Here is a 21,419-nt window from a genome sequence, read left to right as displayed (position 1 = left end):
TCTCAGATGCCAAATGCAGAAACAGAGACCGAATGGCAAGGAAGGCCGTGAGCGCGGCTCTTTCTGAGCGCTCCTGTGTGTCACTGGGCTGGGGTTGTTCCCTTGGCTTGAGAAAGCAACTTGCTAATTATAGGTAGTTACAGATCTGCAGGGGGTGGAGAGACTCATTCCAGGCAGGTCATCAGCAAGGGTACGGTCACACGGTCACACATGTTGCAGAGAAGAGGAAACAAAGCAGCGCGGAGGGGAAGCTTTCTGCTGCAGCCGGAGCTGCTGGCGCTGGCCCAGTGGGCGGCGGGCGGACACCAGCAGTGCAATGCAGCTGCGGTTCTCCTCTCTGCTGCAACGGCAGCTGGGCCCTCCCCAGATAAATAACACCGTCAAGGTGTAGTTCAGACCAGAGAGAAACGTGGCACAAGACAAGCAGAATAGAGGAAATTAGCATCCACTGAAGTCTTACCTCATCTGGTCCTGGTCGCTTCCCACTCTCACCTTCCCCAGCAACAGTTAGCTCAGTTTCTGTGACATTTTCAGCAAAACTAGTGGGAAGAGCAGAGAGAAGGCCACTCTTAATCATTCTACAGCGAAGATACTGTCAGTGGCCATGAGACTCAATGTGGTAAAGCCCGAGTCTGCCTCACCAGCCTAGAAATCTAATACAGATTCCAGACAAGGCTGGTGCGACTCTGCAGCTCGTTAACAGGGTAACACAGGGAGCAGAGAGGTAGAGATTTTACCTGGATTTTACATCAGTTTCCTCTTGAAGGAGTTCAGATTCAGCAGCCTGCTGGGTCTCAAAATCCTCCTCTCTCTCAGTCAGTGTTACTTCTATGTCTCCCGGTTCTTCATTCTCTCCCTGAGACTGTCCAGTCACATCTCCTCCAAAGACATCTTTGTTTTCCTGAGGTGTTGGTTTCTCTTGACACATGCTTTGAGAAGAAACCTGAGGTAGTGTGCTTGCAGAACAACCATCTTCCTTTGCTGAGCTGCAACTTTTGGCTTTAGACCCACCTTTGGGGAGGGAGAAGAATTTGGAAATATCCTGTGATTCTTTTTTAGCTGCTTCTGCAAGCATTTGCTGCTTCTTGCTAGGTTTGGACTTCTTTGCAGGGCCCTCCCCAAGGGCAGCTTTTGTGTCTGTGTCTGGACTGGGTTGCTGTCCTTTCTTTTCAGGAAGGAGCACTTCTGCCCCAGCACTCTCATACGTTGCTTTGGTTGCTATTTCTTTCTTCTGGAGAACAGCATTTCTGGTGTCCAGTTCCAGACTCCAGTTGCTGTTGTCTTGCCGACTTGCACAATCTCCTTCTTTTTTGACAGGGTTTGCATCAGTCCCCTCCTGGACCTTCAGCAGTTCTGAAGCTGTCTGGAACAAGCTGGATTTCTTTGGAAATCCTGCTCCCACACGCTTTGGTTTGAACTAGGGAGAAAGGAAGAAGAAACTTTGGATGTAAAAGCATTAAGGAAACCCTGTGTGCAGAACCCTGAAAGGAGCTCAGTTTCTGTACACAATACACCAGTGTGTACAGCCATAAGCTGGGGAAGGTTCTAAATGTGACTTATCATCATAATCATTAACCGAGACATCAGAGAAATGGATTAGGTTAAAGTCATAGGCCTGCAGTAAGGAAACAGACAGCATCCCTGGTTAGAGCAAAATGAGAAAAACTTACTTAACTTATGGCTTGCACACAAATTATAATCACTAACAGGAACCAGCATGACTAGTTGATCTCACTCCAGAAACAAACAACAGACAGGAAAAGCGACTACAATAGAAATATACAGCTATGGCCACAGAAGGAACCTAAAATAAAATTATAAAAAAGCAGACAGACAAAGCACACCATTCCCTCCTTGTCTATCCCATCTGTACCTACTCACCGAGTAAACCTGGGACGCAGGGAGGAAATCCTCTTCTGCTGGAGGCCCAGATTTTGTTTCCAAGCTACTATTGCCACCAGTTCCAGACCCGAAGAATGAGAACAACTCTCCTTGTTTTGAGGCTTTGTTGATTTCTGCTACCTGAAAAGAGAACAGAAAGAGTCTCTAGTGGCCGGAGATCTTGATGCATTCCTGCCTTTGTACATACTAAAAGCCACAGAGGCAAAATAAATGCCTCCCCTGGAGAGACACCTATCTCAAGAACAGAAACGTCTTCAGAGAGACTTATGGCAATCAGCTAACCTAAACCAAGGCTTCTCCATTGTCAGCAACAGTCTGAGGAACTCCCGATTCCCTTCATTGCTAGACTAGAAGATAACTGGATAAGCTTGCACTGCTATGTAGGTTTCCGGAGCCTGTAAAGCCAACAAAGATGTGAAACCAACATGATTCTGAGCCCTCCAGGAAACAAAATCAAGAAGAAAGATTTGGAAGACATCCAAGGCAAAGCAGAGCTTCTCCTTCATCTTTCCCACACAAACTCTACCCTGTCTGCCCTTAAACTGAGGCCACACCGCGTTCAGGGAAACAGCAGCAGACGCATGGCCCTACCTTCTTTAGCACAGTTGCCTTGTAGGAGTTGGCCATTTTACTCGTTCGGAAAGCTTCATACTCCAGTTCCACAGCACAGGCGTGAGGGTCTGACCTGTAACACAGGCTGGGGTGATTTCTGGCAAGACACACTTCTAGATCTGCAAAGGGAACACTAATGCTTAAGCATCTCTCACAAAGTACAAAATTCCCTCCCTCCGGTGCCAGAAGAAGTGATAACTTCCAAGGAAGTCCCAAGGGATGCAGCAAGGAATTGCTGAGGAATGGAAAGGGTGGTGAAAACAAAGTTTTAAAACGAAGTCTCAGTGTCCACTTGCCCAGTTTGAGAAGTACACTATCCCCATCTCGTGGGACAGGGAAGAATTGCGACTCCTACCATCCAGCTGATTTAGCAGAATCGAGACAGGAATCCTCATTATCTGATCCTGAACATCACTACGAGAAGGATGTGGTTAAGCAAAACCACATCCTCGGGCCAGATAACTTAAAAAGGTAATGAGAGTGGTAACGCTGCTCAGGGAAGCTTAGGCCCTGTGTTAAGGGACTCGGTATGTTACCCCTTTTCTCTCATCTCATACCCTTTTCCTCCTCCTGCTGGAACCTTTTGATTGGTGCTCAAAGCTTCTTCCAGCATCTTCAAGCAGTGTTCCCGTCCCTAGGAAACATGGGATACAGAATGCTCTACAGAAGTCACAGTGCCCCTTGGACTTCCATCCCTGAAGGAGTAAGAACAGGGCAGGCAGAATCTTTGTTGTTCTTTGCAAGTCAACAAGATTGATGGTTAACCAGCCTCTCCTACCTTCACGGTGAGCTTGGAGATTCTCCTGCTGAAGGCATCCTTCAAGGGACAGTCTGCACCTACCACAAAAGAGGCATTTATTTGGAAAAGGCGTCATAGCAGGGCTGGGGCTGCTGGAAACATCCCAACTGTCACTGGCAGGGTTGCCAGTCCAGTACTGCTTGGCATGCTCCTCCCTGCACAGTCAACCCCCAGCACCACTGCAGTCACCCTTTAACCCGGAGAAATTAACCTCCAAAAGAGTAGGCAGAAGCCACAGTGAGATTTTTCTTTCTGGATGAGAACATCTACTTTGCCACTTCATGGCTAACAGCTTTCCAAAACCTCCCCACCTCAGGAAACCCTTTTTTAAGGAATCCCGGCTCTTTGAAAACTCAACTCTTTTCCCCTCCCCACAATACCAACCAAAAAAAAAGAAGAGGCTGAACAGAGTAACATGACCTACCAGGTGTTCTTTTACAACAGCGTAAGAACTATGTTGCTAGACAGGGCCCCAGTTAGTACAGTTACAAATGGCAAAGTTTTCCAGCAGTTTCCTTACGGCCCAATTGAATACTGCTGCATAAGCACCGCAGAAGCAGCTTACAAAGTCAGGTTAGACAGAGTTTTCCTTCTCTTTTGCTTATTTGGACAAGCTGTTCAGAAAGGTGCATTCCATATCTTCACCCCAACCAAAGCTAAGCTCTGATCCATCTCCTCCAGCCAAGCCTTCACAGCCAAAAGTTTAACCTCTGTGCCTAGGGACTGACACCTCCAGTGTTGATGCTACATAAATTACATGCAGCTGCAAAATGCAAGACTTTTTTCTCCCAAAGAAACCCCACTATAAATCAAAGGAGATATTTACTTGGAGGAACAAAATCTTCCTTTTCTGGTTCTTTGCCCTGGAATAAAACAAAGATCAGTCAGACATTTCCATTCCCGCAACACACATGCTGGTCTAGAAGCATAAAAGACACATTTTATACCCCTGCTCCAGGGAAAATTAATGCTGAAGTTACAAAGGTACTGAAAAGGCACCAAAATACAGGTAACGAGACAAAGAATGAGAATCAAAGTCCAAAGTTCACTTTGCTATAGGGATATGCAAGAGAAGCTGAATGGGGAAATCTGGTTTTATTAATATCAGAGGTATTAAAGACAACAGGATCCTCTTGATTAGTGTCTCTTCATATTATAGGACTGACCCAGAATATGGAGAAAACAGCAAAAGCAGAGGTGCAAGAAGTAAGAAACAGAACAAGCAACAGCAAGATGCAATAATTTACTTTCACTGATGCCAGGAAGCCTTTGTGTCTGTAAGGCAAGCACACAGCAATCTGTGAATGTCTCACAAAGGGACACCAACTCACCTTGCGCAGACTCATCTGCTTTCTGTAGAAGTTGTTCCATTCCCGTTTCCGATTCTCTTCATCTGCTTCATCCCCATTCCCACTGCTTTCTTCATCATACCTGGAGAAGGTGGGAAAACAAGAGGGACAAACATTTCTGTAGCTGCAGCATTAACTGGGGGACAAGCTTTGGAGAGCCTAGGTTCTCCCAGTATTTACAAAGATGATTTATTTCGCATCCTTTCTGAACAATTCTCAGCTTTTAGCTTCACTACCATCCCTCAACCGGGACAGTAGTGGGTGTCCTCCAAAAATTCACGGGATTTGTTAATCCCATGAACTACTAAACAGCAGCACGAACTAGTAGCACATAAGTAGTGCTCAGAGAACAGAGGGCTCCATTTCAGGAGCTCTGCCTGATTCTCCCATGAGATTGAGGACTCACTGCCTTACATCAGGTACCCCATCTGTCAGCCACTGCTGCTGGGTACTACTGGAGCAGAGACGGCAGAAAGGACAAAGCGTCTGTTCCTCAGCTTCAGTTCCTCAGACACTGTTGTATTAAATGAAAACCCCATCACTAACACGCTGACACGCAGCAGCTGATTCTTGCCCAAGAGCTTAGTGCCTTCCACAGCCGCCACAGCCCAAACTGACAGGTATTACAAATCAGAGCTTTAAGGCTGTTGACTATGACAATGTCCAAGTCAAAGCTACAATCCAGTCAGGTTCAATAAATCAAGTGGCAGTGTGCTGAACATCAGCATTGGCCGCGTCTTTTCAGGTCCTGAGATCAAACACGGGCTGAGGTCACAAGGACACCAGTTTCCTGACTCGGCTGGACTTGCCTGCAGAGCAAAGCTTCCAGTCTCAAGCTGTTTAAGGTAAAGCAGAGGGCTAGGCCAGCCGACAGCTCTGTGCATCCTGACAGCTTCACGGGCAGGGCAGAGCGCGAAACCTGCACCCAGACAGAGCTGCACGGTTGCTACAGCTCAGCCAGAGGACAAGGAAGAAGAGAAGTTTCCATCTCCACACTGCTAGGCGTCGTACAGAATTAATCATGTTTCCCACTGCACATCTTCCTTTTGCTCTCAGCCCGATAGGGAAACACTAAACTTTAGCAATCTGCAGCAGCAGCTGACACTGGCACTCCATTACATCCTCTGTGATGACTAAGTCCTGTCAGTGGCCCCCCAGCCTGTTGGCCCACAGACAGCCATGCTAACTCAGGAATGATCTGTGGACAATGTCATACTGTGCTGTCACTTGGTCTCAATTTAAACATTTTTGACCCTTGTGACTGTGAACAGGCTGAGCCCCGCTTACTGCTTCCAAAAAACTTCAGGCTAGTTTATTGAACCAGCTACATTCTGCAGGGCAATTCTTAGGTCAGTCGAAACAGCTTTTGGCTCTTTGAGACATGAATGTGATCAAGGCTGCCAAAATGTGTGGAAAATGAAATTCCAGCTCCTGCTGCCAGAAGTTACAGGAAAATACCACCACACGTGCTGAAGATAGGAGTGGCTGGGCCTGCAGCAGGGAGATGCTCTCTTCTCTCTGGTAGCTTCTATGGGCTGAATTCAAGCTACTAATACAGACCTGCTAAAACCTCTGCAACCTCTTCTCCCGCCTTCATACAGCTCTGGGTCATAGCTATCCCAGGAGGAACCTGTGGGCCCAATGCAGGTTTTGCCCCAGCTGTTGCTGCAGCGCTCCAGCGACTCCAGTTGCCTCTTCACTGCCCCCGGGTTCTTGCAGTAATCGCAGCATTTGTTACAAGGTGGAGTGCCATCACCAAAGTACCTCGCTATGGCAGCATGGCGACATCTAGGAAACAAAAGGGGAAATGATCCGGTAAATATTTTTATAGACAAGAACTCCACACCCCAAACACAAGGTGTCCTTTGATAAAGACTTGAGTCTTTTTTTGCAGAGAATGCCTATTCCAGCAGGATTCACGGGGATTAAGGCCTGGAGCAGAACTGGGGTCTGTTCCTGGCACCTTGCACAAGGTCTCTCTGCCTCCACTTCCCCACATGTAAAACAGAGTGGTGTCAATCTCTTCTGCTAAATGCCTTCTGATCTTTGAGCTCTGCAAAAGGCACAGCGGATGAAATATGCATTGTTGGCCAAATACATTCCACGTCCAAACGGAATGGCTCTAGGATAAATACATAAAGAGGTCCTGTTGATCGCTACACCTCAGAGTATGTCTGTGTATTTCATACTGGAGAGCTTCTAATTTTATTGTATTTGAAGGTGAAGAAATCCACATTTGAAGAAACAGAAATGTATATTAAGTCACAGAAATAGACCGAGGTCACGAGGGAGCACTCTTCAGATAATACAGCCTGGGTCTCCATCTGCTAACACATGCTTCAGATCAGCAGCCAAAGTTCCGGCAGAGTCCTACATCCCTGAGAACCAGTCCATTTGCTCCCACAGCACTGCACAACCAGTTCTACCAGTCCTAGCAAACTAGCCATGTGAAGATGATTAGATTCTTCCAGGAATCTTCAAAAGATTTCTGGCAGACATCAGTGCTTTTGGGTACGTAAAAGAGTTTGGTGACAGAGATATGCTTGTTAGCAATACAGGCAGGAAGTAATTTCTCTTCTAGAATACTCCCTGACAAACTAGTGAAGACACTGATTTTGCTAGATAAAGAAGAACCAGGTGGTTACTGTTTTTTCTTTAAGAAAGCAGGCAGAATTTAGAGGCACTTTTAAAAACTGATTTCACAGCAGAGGTGGCAAGTTGTCTCTTTAACTGAAATGCTAGATAACACAGAAACACTTACTTCGTCATGCATTTAAGAGATCAAATCCTGCAGCCGAGCAGCAGCAAGAGTTATTTTAAGAGAATTATTTTACTGCAAGGAAGAACAAGTGGAGATTTTTCTCCTTTACCAAGGAGTGCCCTAGCTGGCTTACCAACTTTGTTTGCAAAAAGTGGGTCACAGAGGGGAAAAGTAAGAGAGTGAGCACTTCATTTATTCTTATTATACACACTTTAAGGCATGTCTGAACTTGCCAGAGATCTGACAAATGCAGTTTGCTTCTTAACTTGCGCATGTGTGCGTGTGTCTGGGGGGAACACAACTGTATGTCTACCAAAGCATCACAAACAAACCCTGCAAGGGTCTACAGCAGCAGCGGGCTCACTCATTCCCACGGCCTGCGAGGGTAATTTACTAAAGCAGAACAGCGAGTGAAGCAGCAAAGCAGCAGGTTACAGACTACTGTCGCTACAGCAATGAAATGTGTGTGCCGAAGCGCGAAGGACCTGGCGCTGCTCAGGTAAGGAGGGCTGCAGCAGCCGGAGGTTGCGCTGCACGGTCTAGGGCACTGAAAGCCTAGAGAGGGCTGCTACAAAGCTGGCTTTATATCCCCCTGCAGAGCCACACTGACTCGCTCTCATCTTGCACTCAAAGAGCTCCTTTCACATGGTGGGGAAGGGTGGGGGGACTGGGATGGGGACAACACATTCGATCCCCTTGTCCTGCCTTTCCAAAAGAACTACTGGTGCTGCCTGTCCTGCCAATGCAACGTGACTATAGAAATGTCAGCAAGCTGCAAGTCAGCTTTTTGTTTCCCCAAAAGAAAACAGGCAGGCATTCTCATTAGTCCATGTCTCTTTCTCTCGCACGCACTGATTTGTATTAGAGTTCATCGAGGCGTACAGTAATGGCCAAGCCCTCTCCTCACTCCTACAGCCTGCTCACCAGGCTTGTGCTGGGGAGGGACATCCACACACACCTCTGTCCCCTCATGCAAACCAGAGAGATGCCCCAAGGGAGGGCTTTGATGGAAGCAGAGATCACCTCTGTAGTCACTGGAATTTCGTTCTAGTTTCTAACCAAACAGACTTGCAAAGCCAAGCCCTCTCCTTCCAGCCCCCTGTAACTGCCTATATCCTGAAGAGTTACCCAAAACCAGGGCCACAGCCCCACTTCAGCCAGTGGCGCTCATGAGTTGGGTCATAACGGAAATTCAGTTGCAAAACCAAGATTACAGTCCTGTAATTAAAGTCAGAAGGTCAAAACCAGGTTACCAGTAGGGATGCTGGGGGTAACCACTGGATTAATGATAATGAACACAAGAGATCCTGAAATATAGTTGGTTATGCATTAAAATGTGGTGGGAAAACTTCCCGAGTCATACGAGCACCTGACTAGAGCCCATCAGATGGGGATTTCTATAAATTAATGGTAGTCTGTATTATTACACATGTCCTAAAATTACTTCATCTTTTGAATATGCACCTGTATTATTTGCTTCCCCCACCCTTCAACAGGAGTTGGTATGAGCTGACCACTGGTCTTTAAAACGTCTAAACGACATCATTATTTCATTTGAGACATCCTGCCCTGATATGACATCATGGGATAGGACTAATAGTAAATAACAATCAAGTTTATTAACTTGTTTTTGCCTGTGGCAATGCATTTCAGAAAAGTGCTAAACTGACCATGCCTGCACCATGCCTCCTGTTGGTACTCCTTGCTTTTGCACACCAGCTAAAACAGGAGCCCTATTCCTGCAATTAGGAGAAACAGATGCAGTCAGAGAAGCAAAGTCACATAACCTAAAAGACACTTTCTCTCTCCCAAAATACACCAGGAAAAAGCATTCCCTCATACGAGCCAAAGAATGGTATGTTGCCTAAACTCCCAAATTACCAAACTCTGATTTAGTGTCTACTTATATGTTAAATCTGTGCACAAAGTTTAAGCCAAGTGACTCTCTGAATTTGTTAAAAGTGACAAATGAAGGGTCTCCTAATCAAGAGAGTCTGCTTTGTGAGGGACGGGAAACAGAACGGGTGGTGAAAAGAACACCGTTATCTAAGCTATGCAGAAAGAAGCCTCCAAGTGAGGAAGTCCTGGCCGCAGGAGACAAGCTGATAAAGTGTGGCAATCCACAGAAAATTAGTTGGAAGTAGGACAAAAGTAATTGTGGTAATGGGAGATTGTGACCTATGACTCAAACAGCCCCCCCAAAAGAGGGCAAAGCCCCACTTGGGGAGCGTGCGGCGTTAGTAAAACACTTCAGTAGTGCTATCTGAGGACACGCACTAGTTTGCATTAGAAGCAAGAAACTTGGAACCAACCCTGCGCGTGAATGAATATGTAATACACTACGAATGTGCAAGCACGCTGCTGTGTATAATACGTACCCTCGAGTAACTTGGTGTGCACGCTGGGCAGAGCAATCTGCTGTGCATCCAGCGCTGTAAATAAAGAGAATGCCAGCTTCTTAATGCTACATAGGTGTTAAAGAGTTTACTCCCAATATCAGTAACAGGTACACAGCCTCACCAGAAAAGCTCCCTGATACAAAAAATCTCCAAGCAAGTCTTGGAATAAAGCCAAGAAATGAAAACATTAAAAAAAAAAGGGAAAAATCATGTGAGGACAAATTAATTACATAGATGCCAGTTGCTGAACAAAAGCCATTTAATGAGCTTTGTCAAATAGAACAGCAAATTATGAGGCTGATGAGAAATTATCATTTTGCACCTGTCTGAAGGACTGTATCCTTTGTAATATCATCTGAACTTCAGCAACCCTTTGAGACAAGACACCGAGTGTCAGTTGTCCCCAGAACACGAGAAGCAAAAAGCACGGCATCAAGAGAGTAAATGCCTTGGCCAAGGGCATGGAGCAAATCCACTGCCCCCGCATCCCCCCTGCTCCCCTGGCAGTGGCGGACCGTGCTGCACTGTCCTTGCCATTTCTTGCTCTGCCCCTTCAAAGAACACAAGAGAAAAGCTCCTTCCCCGGGAGTCGGAAGAAAACTGGACAGCATAAAGAAAAGTGAATCGTTTTAACAACCCCCTAAACTATCGCAAAGAGGGAATTGATTCAAGTCTCCCTCCAGAAAAAAGCTGTCATTAAAAGGAAAAAAAAAAAAAGCCAAGACCTTGGTAGGAGGAGATGCCCAGAGGAAGCAAGTAACAAGTTGGGCGCTGCGGGGAGTTCGCCCAGCGGCTGCGGTGGCTCCTCTCGCCGCCTCCCGCTCTGGCACACGTGTAACACGAAACTTCCCATCGCCAGGACAACCAATAACAAAAAAAAAATAAAAAGGCAGAGACAACAGCTGGCTGTCAGCAGCCCAGCAGAGAGGAGCCGAGCGAGGAGCCAGACGCACGCCAGGATGAGGGGAGAGATGACGTGAAAGTTTCAGAAGCCCCAGCGGAGCCGAGGAGTTGGTGGCGCGGCGGGGGTAAGGCTGAGCTGTTGCTGCTGTTGGGTCATTCCACTAGTCAGCAAGGAGCCGGGGCTTTTGTAGCTCTCTGTAGGGCGAACGGCAGGGTCAGCCACTGAGCAGAGCTTTGCTAGCCTGAATTTGTTTGCAAGGGACACTAAGGAGCAAAGGTGGCGACAGAAAAGCTTCTAACAGGGCTGCGGGAAGCTGCGCCGCAGCCGTGCTAACAAAAGGAGCCAGCCTGAAACCTCGCCCTGCTTCACAGTTCGAGCAGGAGTAAGCAACTTCTTTGCCGATTAGAAAGGCTGGCTGCTCGGTTTTCTGGTGCTGTTTCGGAATGTGACGGCAGCTGATAAGCAGGTCTAGCACAGGGCATTCTGCACCGCCATGGCTCGATACGTTAACACTTGGCGCGGACAAGAGAGCGGGGCTGCTCCTCTGTGTGTGCCATTCGCGAGTAGCTGCCAGCACAGGCAAGCGCGTGTGAGACCGAGAGGGTGCCAGCCACAGCGTTTCCCCAGAGCTCCTCCCAGCCCGAGCTAAGTTTTAGCCCCCAAATCCCGAAGCAAACAGAGTTTAGAAAACAAACTCTGGTCGGGGAGCTAGCATACCGTGCAAGTTAACCATCTGTGTCCAATAGAAATAAATGGAAAGATTTTACGCAGCTTCTAACAAGAGCATTCAGAAAAAAAAAAAAAAAATCAGCTAGTGTATCAGGCACAGATGCTGGTTTACTATTGAAAACAGCATGAGAAACCACTGCTCTGAGAGAACACACACATACATGGTCTATGGGTTACAGCAACAAGGCTGTCAGGTCTGAATGCAGTGAGAAGGGAAGGAAGAGGAAAAGGATCCCCCAAATACTTGAAATTAACAGAATCAGAGAATCATTTAGATTGGAAAAGACCTTTAAGATCATTGAGTCCAAGCCTTGGTTTTACACGGAGAGGTGTCCCCCAGCCTGTGCTCCCATCTCTGTTTTGCTGCTGTGTGGGGAAGGGGGGCTGGCAAGGAGACTGACCATACGACCCCCCATTTTCTGCCAACTAAAGCCAATTACTCCGGAACTCTTGCAGCTCCTACTGCTGAGCTGGGGCCTCTTGCAGGAGGCGCAGGGGCACTCAGCTGTTTACAAACAGGTAGGGAGAGAGGGAAAAAGCCAATTCTCACAGAAAGATGTCTTCCTGATCCTACACATGCCTGTAGGGAGGAATGTTAAGGATCAGGTATTTCCACTTCTCTCCATTGCCATTAATGCGGAAGGGAGGGCAGGTCCTTCTGACCTACCTGTTGCACAAACACCAAATTGGAACTGCCTGTGTGAGATGTAGTAGTTAAGACCCAGGTGCCTCCAGACTAGCTCTAGGTTCAAAAGGGATGGAGGGAAGTTTCCACCCTGCTAATGAAGGGTCTCTGTAGATTAATTGTTGCATTTAAGATGGTTTCTCAAATAAAGTATAGGAAAAACAAAGTTAAGGGGGCGGGGGGAAAGGAAGGAAGGAGGGAGGAGCGAGGGGAGAAGGGCAGGGGAGGGAGGGAAGTAGAGAAACATGCCAAGTTTTCCTCGCCAAAAGAAAATCTTAACGGGTTTGGCTGGGGGTTTGTCCAGCCGCAGCAGTGTTGTACATATGCAGGGGGGGTGGGGGTGGGAATAAGCAATATGAAACACATGTCTGGATAAAAGAAACAGAACATGGCTTGTGTTACAGCTGTCACGGTGGACAAGCCTCTTAGCCTGGCTGCAATGCAAAAGCAGTTATGGGAGTGGAGGTACAAAATAAACCAAGTTTGATAGAGCAGATCCCTCCTGGAACACAACGCCCTGACCCGCGGAGCCTGCAGCCAGGCAGGGACTGGAGGAGGCTGTACAGAGCTGGGTGAGCAGAGCAGCACCCACCGCTCGCCTCCGTGCAGGCTCTCACCACTGCCCTGCACAACCACAGCTGACACTGTGCCAAACAGCTTCTTCTGAGGAAGCAGCTGTTGTAGCCTTTAGTTTTGAGTTCCTACACCCAAGTGGCATCTCTACTAGGGTTAGACCAGCATATTTCAAAAAACTCAAAAATGCATACCGTATCTGAGACCTGTAGGTCTGAGACGAGTCAAGGACAGGGCACAGAGCTGGCTGAGAGAAGATGGAGGTGTTTCCAGCACTCTCAGGGCGCTACGGCTGCCTTACCTCAAACACCAAAGTACTGATAGATCCCAGCACGTTTGTGAAGTAACTCTTTACAAGGATTTCACAGGCACACAGCTACCTCTCCTGTCAGCCTCCTGGGAAACAGTTATTTTGCTAATATTAGAGTAGACTTTCAGGCTAGCTTCAAGCATCAGCAACCCTAAAAAAAGTCCTCTTATAGAACAGCTACAGGTTTATTTTTAAAATTGACCTTTTCTTTTCACTGGATAGCTCCGTGCTTTGGTTTCCCCACTTAAAATTGGGATGAGTAGCGAGGAATTACCTCATGGGGTTTTGGGGACTTATTTGTGGGATGGACTGGAGAGAACCAGGGTGTTCTGTAGAGGTGTGGAGACTCTCAGCTCAGTGCCCCACAGGTACCCCTGCTATTGCAGGGAATTCAGTGCCTTTTTACATTAATCTAATATTAGGTTGTAGGGGAGGGAAGGTACGTTTACATTGCTGCCTCAAAACCAGTCTCCAAATAGTGGGTGGTGGAGATGACAGGGTATTCCAGCCAAATGGCTACCCAGTCAGGGCAGCTTTATAATCTGAAAGAATGTGTGGCCTTCTTTTCCAGACCAGCTGACAAAGTCAAAGCTTTTCTCCTATGACATTGAGCTGCAATTTACTAGTTTGGGTGTGTGCTGTTAAAAGCTGAATTCTCTTGATACTGGAAACTATTTTCATCTGCTTGGGAATGAATTATAGGTCTGTCTGGCTCCGTTTGCTCCTGTTTTAGGAAAAAAGGGCTTGTCTGTGAACTACAGTTAAAATTCACGTGGCTGATCAACTACAGTCATGGCAGCAAACACTGCATTAACAATGATGAGGGAAAACCATGCACAAATAATACAACTATATTTCTATAGCCCTTTTCATCTCAGAAGTACATTGCAACCTTTGAACAATAAACAATGGGACAGGAATTATTACATGTTCTGCCAAAATGCATCGAAACTGTAATGACACCTAGCAGCTCAACACTGTTTTAGGACAGGAAACATTGCTAGACCTTATCCATACAAAATCAGAAGCACATTTCAGGAACCAAGAACAAAGCTGGTAGGCTTAGAAACTGGCCAAGCCTTCATGTGTCTTAAGAAAGTGGCCAAGTACAGTCAGAGTCTATTTTAAAGTTTTAGACCAGAATGAAAAGCATCCTCTCCCCTTCAGCTGCTCAGCACTCCCCTTCCACAAGGCTTGGGATTGCCTGCTAAAACTTCCTACCAAATAAGCTACCATAATCCCTACAGGCTTCCCATCCCTGTACAGTTCCAGCTACAATCAACCTGTTTGACTTGTCTGATTAAGAACAACACAAAGTATTTGCTTCTCCACAGCCGCAGTCTTGAGAAAAAAGATGAACGTTGCAATGAGAATGTTGCCCTGGCATTCGTCTTGCTTGGGCACGTCAGGGAGGTCCTACTTTGTAAGGGTAATGGGCACAGTGGAGGATATTGAACTTCTCTTTTCTGGGACTTGCTGCATTAGGACTAGAGGCACTGGCAGCTTCAGGGCACCAACAACAAATTCCTCCCTCCAAAGCTTCGTCTCCATTTTTAGATTACTATAGCAACAAACCTGCACAAGCAAAAATTCATGGAGGAAGCACTGTAAAACCAGTGGATCGGGATGATGTCAAGAGAAATAAAGCCCTGTGGAGCATGGCTGGGTAAGAAGCAACCAAGAGCAGAACTCGTGCTTTCATCTACTTTCAGCCTAAATGGGCTCAGTGACTAAGTGTAACAAGCAGTCAGCAAGCAAAGGCCATTTCAGTTTGTAACTGCAACAAAACCAGGGACTCACTGTTTTTCTATCTAAAGATTTCAGAGCATGTTAGAGATTTGGACCACAACAATTAGGAAGCAAACCTCTGACAATGGTAACATGTTCTGCTGCTTTCCAGAGATGAAGTCACCCAACAGAGGGATGGGATGACTTATCCGAAGTCACACAGCCAGTAAGCATCACGGGCAGGCCAGGAAGACTGCCTGCATTTACTAACTTCCAGTCCTGGGGCTAAACCACAAGCTCAAATTCATGTTCTTTGCACCAAAATAGGCTGCTCAAATGCCACCAGGGCTATGACTAAACAAGTGTCTCATTCCTCAGCAGTAAGTTCAAGCTCACCCACTCCCTACAGTTCAGCTTTCGATGCACCTGCGTAGACACACAGATAGGATACAGCTTTCCAAACCAAAGACAGGCCAAAAACCCCCTATCAATTTACATCGATTTCAAAATTAAAGCAACTGGACTACCTTACAGCAGACAGAGGGATGTGGGACCCCACCTTGCATCGTCATCCCAAAGCTTTTTCTTGCTTGAAGCCTGGAAGCTACGACACACAGCCAGTTCACAGTACAAAGAAACCCTGACCAAGGCTTTTCTCTTGAATATCTAGATTGAGGCCTTTTAATGGCTTTGTTCTCAAAACAGTTGAGCGGCCAACTTCTTTGAGTGCTTCAGTATGACATAAGTCCATTAAAACAGTTCAGAGAGATAATTTCAGTGCTATTACAGCAATTTTCACAGTTTTACTTCAGTGGGCATGGCAAGATGAATCTTCATTAAAAACAAATATTAGCACTTTCTGGGAATCTAAATCTACAGAAGCCCTAAATGTAGGCCATGCTTCTTCGGTTTTAAAGGATCATCTAATCCTTGCAGCAGAGCAGCACCCCCGCAGATGTTAAGTGCTCCCCTGCACTATTACTGTGCTCTCTCTTTTCAACCAAGGCTAACAACTTATGGCACATGGCAGATTCAGTCTCCTTCTCTCAAAACCAAATAAAGCCAAATTAAGATTTTTTTTTTTTATTCCCTACCCTGTCAAGCCTTGTAGTGTAGAGGAGGGCAGGAAGATTTGATGATCTAGCCCCACTGGCAACGCTGGATAGATGAGTTATTTTTTAAAGAACAGCCAGAAGAGGAAAGAGTCGAAACCACAAGTCTCAGGCTGCCACCCCACCCCAGCAGGAACTTCCAACTGCCTGTCACAAGACATTGGCATTGTGTTAATTTTCTTCTCTACACACGTTTCTCATCTTGCCTCTTTTCACCCTATTTTCACTTCATATGACCTCTAGCTACAGCTATGGAGCAAAAGCTCACGACATCAGTCTGACGCGTTATGAAGACTACGTTGCACTGTGGTCATTCAGCATTTCTTCTGTAACAAGTTCCATCAGCTTTGCTGCCCTAACAGCCATGTCTCCTTTGCTCTGAAGGGTTCCCATTCTCAATGGATACAGTTTTGAGGAAGGACAGTGAGCAAGGAGAAATGCCATATTGAAAAAAACACTGGTAGACATTACGTTTGCTCCAAACCCCACAGAATCTGTGAGGTACTAACCTGGGTGGCTGTTCTAGGTTCTAGAACAGCACTCCACTCTTAGAAGGTAAGCTGCCAGTTAAGACCTACAACCCCAAGTTTCAAATCTCTCAAGACTTGCCCATTTTAATAATAATCATTACAGTTACTGCCTCAACCAGATATCCTGCACCACATGGCCTTTACTACTATTGGTGACTGGGAGCTTACCTGAACACAGTATAATTAAAAAAAAAAAAAGGGAATTAATTCTTAGAGCTCCACTCTGAAATTTCTAGGTAATGTCATCACTGTTGTGTTGAACATAAGGAAGATAAGGCAGATGCATAGGACAACTTATTTAAGTCACACAGCACTAACCTTACCCTTATGCTTATCTCTAGGATAAGATCTTGGTTCTGCTGAAATCAGTTGGAAAAAGTCCACAGTCAAAACTAGTCCTGGCCAGAGACTTTACATCACAAGTAGAATGGAAGATACAAGTCCATGAACATAACTAGATTTCTTGGGAGAGTTCTACTTGGTGTTTTTTTTTCTTCAAGAAGTGATTTATTCTTCACTCTTTTGCTGTGCTCCACAAGCAGGAAAGCAGGAATCCCAAAGCAGCGAGAGCCCTTGGGAACCAGTGTGCAGCCAGAAGTGCAGTCAAGCGCAAAAACATTTGCTTCCTCAGGGGAAGGTTGGAGACTGCACCACCAACATCAAACCTTGCCCCTGAAAAAGTTCAAACCAAGGTAAACAAGCAACATTCCTTGCAAACTTCAGAATAAAAACTCCTTCACTTAGCTGCAGATCAGGTACCACGAGCACAGGAATGTCCGTTACCGAGACAAGCTTTTATCATTTTAGATTAGGCACTTGCTAATCTACATGGAATTCTACAATCCTGATCAGTAATTTACACTGTATCCCCACACTTCAGGAGCCTGGCTCTTACACTTGCTGCTTCTGGTGCAGCCCAGGTTACAGCAGATTCCTTACTAGAAGAGCTGCTGGGCAGGCAGAAACACCTCCAAAGGGAACAAACTTTTTCAGAATGTTAGAGCCAGAAAGATTTATTTTTTTTAAAAAAAAGGTTTTCTTCTAGAGCCAAGAACAGAAAACACAAATCACCTCTGCCTGCACCGCCATCTTTTGGAATAGAAACAAAACTGGAAACCTGCTGACACAGAATCCCACAGCACTGTGCAAAGGATAAAGCAAGCATTTCTGGAGCAGCTCACTTGGGGTGTGGGCAATCATCTGGAAAGAACTATTTAACCCTTAGTCTCAAAAGTGACCTTTTCAGCATAAAAAGCCACAGCTATGCCTCCCTGCAAAACTGCACTGCGATCGTTCTGTAGATGTAGATTTTCTATCTACACCCATCCCTAGGAAACCAGCTGGTTCCGATTTTTATTCCTTAGCTTGGATTTAAAAGAACAAAGAAAACCCTTTTTGAATTGCATAAACATAGAAAATGTAATTTAACTTGGCACTGTAGTATTTAAGCCCAGCATGCAAAGAAACAGCCAAGGTCTTTCTGTCCTCAGTGTGTTTAGAAAAACGGAACCCCAAGCATCCATTTGTTTGAGTAACCAAACCAGATGTGCAGTAATGAACTAGCTGGCTTATTCTGCAAGTAGTGTCTTGGTTACTTGGCTTTGTGTTATCACCAAGACTAGGATATTAAATTGCAGTGCTCAAGTCCCATAAAAGTGTTGACTATGACAACACACACAAGCTAGTACATTCTGATATAATAAAGACCTAAGAGTTATAATCCATCCAAGTGTTGACCTGTCCCAACACTTGTTTTAGGTGAAACTGGGTATTTCTCAACAATATCCTATACCAGTTACTGAAGCAAAATTTGAACTTCCAGAGCTCTCATGCAAGCTTGATTATTGTAGTGCCTTCCAAAATCTTGCTCATGGGGCAAAAGAACAGCAAATACTGGTGGCAAAACTGAAGCGCCTAACTTTGACTAGACTAATATTTTCAGTAACAACAGTTCCTGGTGATCACTTTCAGAGAATAAAGGAGGTGTAAGATGACCGAGCAGGGCAGGAGGGATCAGCTCCACAAGCGATGTATTTATCTCCCTGACAGATCCAGGGGCTTTTGCTTTGCTCATCACCAGCAGTGACAGGTGGACATCCACTGTTCAATTCATGTATTGCTCCATTCAAACAGACTGTGTTTTAAAAGACTAAAAAGCTACATTTAGCTTACCTTATAAACTTTGCATTCATCTGCAAGAACCTGAAAAGCATCCAGCTGTCCCCAGTGAACATAGTCTTTAGGTCTTAATATCACCATTCAATAAAACTGGTTGATAAAACATTATTAATGGTATTGTAGTGAGGTTTTGAAGTAAGCACCTTCAGTTTTTGAAGGGGCTTTCTGTAGCTAAAAGTGCAAAAAGTCTTCAGGGGTGTCTACTCTATCCTAGCAAAAAAAAGCTGAAAACTATGTACCACTGGAGTTTAGCATTTGGAATTCAAGTCAAATCAGAACTGCATTTCCTTCTGGAAGGACAAGTTAGCACAACTGGGAAAAAAACCTACCAGCTTTCACTGGGTGAAAGCCAAGGGCAGGCACGGTCCGGTTCTAACTCTGTGCCTGCTGTAGTAAGTGTCCTTTTAGAAGAAGTACCATTTTGCCTTTACTCAACAGCGCAGCTGACAAAAGCACCCTTAAACCCAGATTTTGAAATTAAGACACAGAACACGTAGACAATTAACAGTCCTCCACCTTAGCTACTGGGAACAAGGACTGAGACCAGATAAACTTGTTTTCCTTGTGATCACCGGCTCTATAAGAAGGCTGGCAGCTTCCTAGCATTAGTCAGTGAAAACGTTTATTCTCTGTTTGGTTCTACAGCATAAAGCCTGGAGAGGTTGAGCCAGAATGTCTTCTGAAGGCTTTCTGAAGGAAATGCAAACCATTGGTGAGAAGTTTCTCCTTAAGCTCCAGAGACTGCCCAAGGCTGACCCGGTGGAGATTGTGTCCTTTTGTGTGGTTCTTCTGTTTATTGGTGAGTTTATCAGTGGAGGCAAAGGGTGTCAGAATGTCTCTTTTCTTCTACTGGGGCAGCATGTTCCACAGTCTTTGTTGGTGGGTTGGTGGTGGTGGCAGTTGTGGAAAACTGTGGAAGGCTGTGGTCTGAGGCTTTAATTCCTATATAATTTTTTAATACACGGTGTGGATCTCCAATGCATGCAGAGCATGATAGGCAACAGTACAGCTTTCCCCAGAGCTCTCATATGTAAGCATTAGTTTAAACAGCAGTATTTTAACCAACACAGAGGTGTTGCAATGTTTTGATGCATAGGAGATGGTTTATGACAAATAGTATTAGGGTGTCTCACTGCCACAGAAGACACTGAAGAGTCTGAGACACTGAGTGTCATTCCTGTGCTTAGTTGAGTGGAAGCCAGTATGCTTCAGGTGAGCCTATTTACTCTCCTCTGGTAACAGCAAGATCCTTCCTGCTGCTCCGTGTGGGGATAACATGGAAGGAATAAGAAAAAGCTGCTTGATCAAGGGGGATGAGGCTTGTTTAGAAAATGGGAAAACAAGCAGGAAGGAAGGCCAGCCCTCCCCCCCACAAAGAGGTACACTTTGCTGGCAGCCAAACGGAAGGGTGTGTATCCAGCCTGGACACTCCTCCCTGGGCTGGAATTCAGAAAGACACACCTGCTGCTTTATAGTTTTCATACCCATAGCTGCTTCCCCACAGGTCGGGTAATCTGGCAGCCCAGCTCCAGGCTTTTAAGGAACACAGGAACAGAGACATGCATGTTCACACGCTCTTAGGTGTTTTGCAGGATTAAACATGTCATGTTTCTATTCCAGATAAAGTAAAATATCCCTCCCAACACCAACCATTATGTCTAACATAGAGTAACAGTAAGTCAGCCCACTGCTTTGCGGTATCTATGTGCAAAACCCCTCCATCTGAAGTATCTATTTTTTCAAGCTAAATACAGAAGAATGAGTAAAGCCAACCCAGTCACAAATATCTGTCCTCATTAAAGAGTACACTGCACACACTCTTCAGAAACATAACTGCCAGTTTGACTTGGCAAATCCTCTCAAGTTACTTCTGACACAACTATGGGGAGAGCTGGATCTTCATCTTTTCCAGGCACATAGCTCTACTTAGTTACTGCATGTCATCTCCAAGTAACAGCTCATTAGACAGGTAAAGATATACCCACACACGGTTTGGTACATAGCTCTTAAGATCATTAAATATCCAGTACTGATTGTCTAGATTAAATGGGTAACTAATACAAGGGAGCAGGAACTTAGGAGGAGGGAGGTGGGGATATGGGGGGGTGGGAATTAAAATTAGCAGGAAACCAGGCTTTGTTCATTCTGCTGCTCACCAAACAGTTTGGAGGAGACAAAGGGTTACTCTGCAGTGATTGCTCCTATATCATGAAGCAATACCCTTTGCTTCTCTTTCCAGTTACTGTTCTGGTGCTCATGATCATTGCTTGCAGCTGCTGCTGCTACAGCTGTTGTAGCTGCGACGGACGTCCTGACCACAGACGAAGGAAGATCCAAGTCCGTCCAGTTGCCCATTCATGAAACGCAACAAGAGGTGAACAACCTGCTATCAAGGATGTGCATGGACATCATGATTCAGTCCTATGGGAATGACTTTCTACACTAGCTCCCTGAAAATGGCAATAACAATTAATTAATTAATATGACTCAGAGGACCAGAAATCACAGTATGGAATTCCTTATTTCTGTGACAGCCACTACTGGGCTCCATGGTGTGACCAGAAAGGTAACGCTACTTTACCATCACTGTCTTCCTCTTCTGGGGTGGGGTGGGGTGCACAGACACGTGCTGCTGAGAAAACAGACACACTTTCCCAATGACAGCCCTGCAGCTGGGCCAGCCAAGGACTCCCTTTGTGAGCACGGAGCCAGGAGCCATGCACCACAGCAGAGAACGCATACACTGCCACATGCTAGGCACTCTCTTCCCAGTGCTAATCCAGATGGATGGTGCTGGGCGCTAGCAAAAGCCACTGACATCACCAGGGGGTCCACATGCTCAGTACAC

The 21,419-nt window shown here is 45.8% G+C and overlaps 2 protein-coding genes across 8 annotated transcripts in view; one reads left to right on the top strand and one right to left on the bottom strand.

The window, feature by feature from the left end:
- RECQL5 (RecQ like helicase 5) overlaps positions 1–21,419 on the bottom strand; it is a 39,758-nt gene that overhangs the window by 2,635 nt on the left and 15,704 nt on the right. For all 5 annotated transcript variants that reach the window (XM_040581495.1, XM_040581488.1, XM_040581512.1 and 2 more), the window contains 9 exons: positions 6,223–6,450; positions 4,645–4,744; positions 4,140–4,176; positions 3,293–3,351; positions 3,072–3,148; positions 2,494–2,587; positions 1,882–2,022; positions 738–1,417; positions 461–539 (listed from right to left, as the gene is read on the bottom strand). In XM_040581495.1, the coding sequence (XP_040437429.1) occupies positions 461–539; positions 738–1,417; positions 1,882–2,022; positions 2,494–2,587; positions 3,072–3,148; positions 3,293–3,351; positions 4,140–4,176; positions 4,645–4,744; positions 6,223–6,450 (1,495 nt within the window). The remainder of the gene's footprint in view (positions 1–460; positions 540–737; positions 1,418–1,881; positions 2,023–2,493; positions 2,588–3,071; positions 3,149–3,292; positions 3,352–4,139; positions 4,177–4,644; positions 4,745–6,222; positions 6,451–21,419) is intronic.
- SMIM5 (small integral membrane protein 5) lies at positions 10,677–21,073 on the top strand. Of its 3 annotated transcripts, none has more exons than XM_040581549.1 (4): positions 10,677–10,850; positions 16,936–17,085; positions 19,217–19,370; positions 20,811–21,073. In XM_040581549.1, exons 3-4 carry the CDS (start codon positions 19,244–19,246, stop codon positions 20,930–20,932), a joined length of 249 nt encoding a protein of 82 aa, XP_040437483.1. In that variant the 5' UTR covers positions 10,677–10,850; positions 16,936–17,085; positions 19,217–19,243; the 3' UTR covers positions 20,933–21,073. The 3 variants fall into 3 exon arrangements, with proteins under 3 accessions (XP_040437483.1, XP_040437487.1, XP_040437493.1); XM_040581553.1 differs by having other exon boundaries at positions 16,933–17,085; XM_040581559.1 differs by lacking the exon at positions 16,936–17,085.

Source organism: Falco naumanni, chromosome 1 (assembly GCF_017639655.2).
Source record: "Falco naumanni isolate bFalNau1 chromosome 1, bFalNau1.pat, whole genome shotgun sequence".
NCBI lineage: Eukaryota > Metazoa > Chordata > Aves > Falconiformes > Falconidae > Falco > Falco naumanni.
Note: the sequence above shows the minus strand (reverse complement) of the source record. Positions and strands in the feature narration are given on the sequence as shown.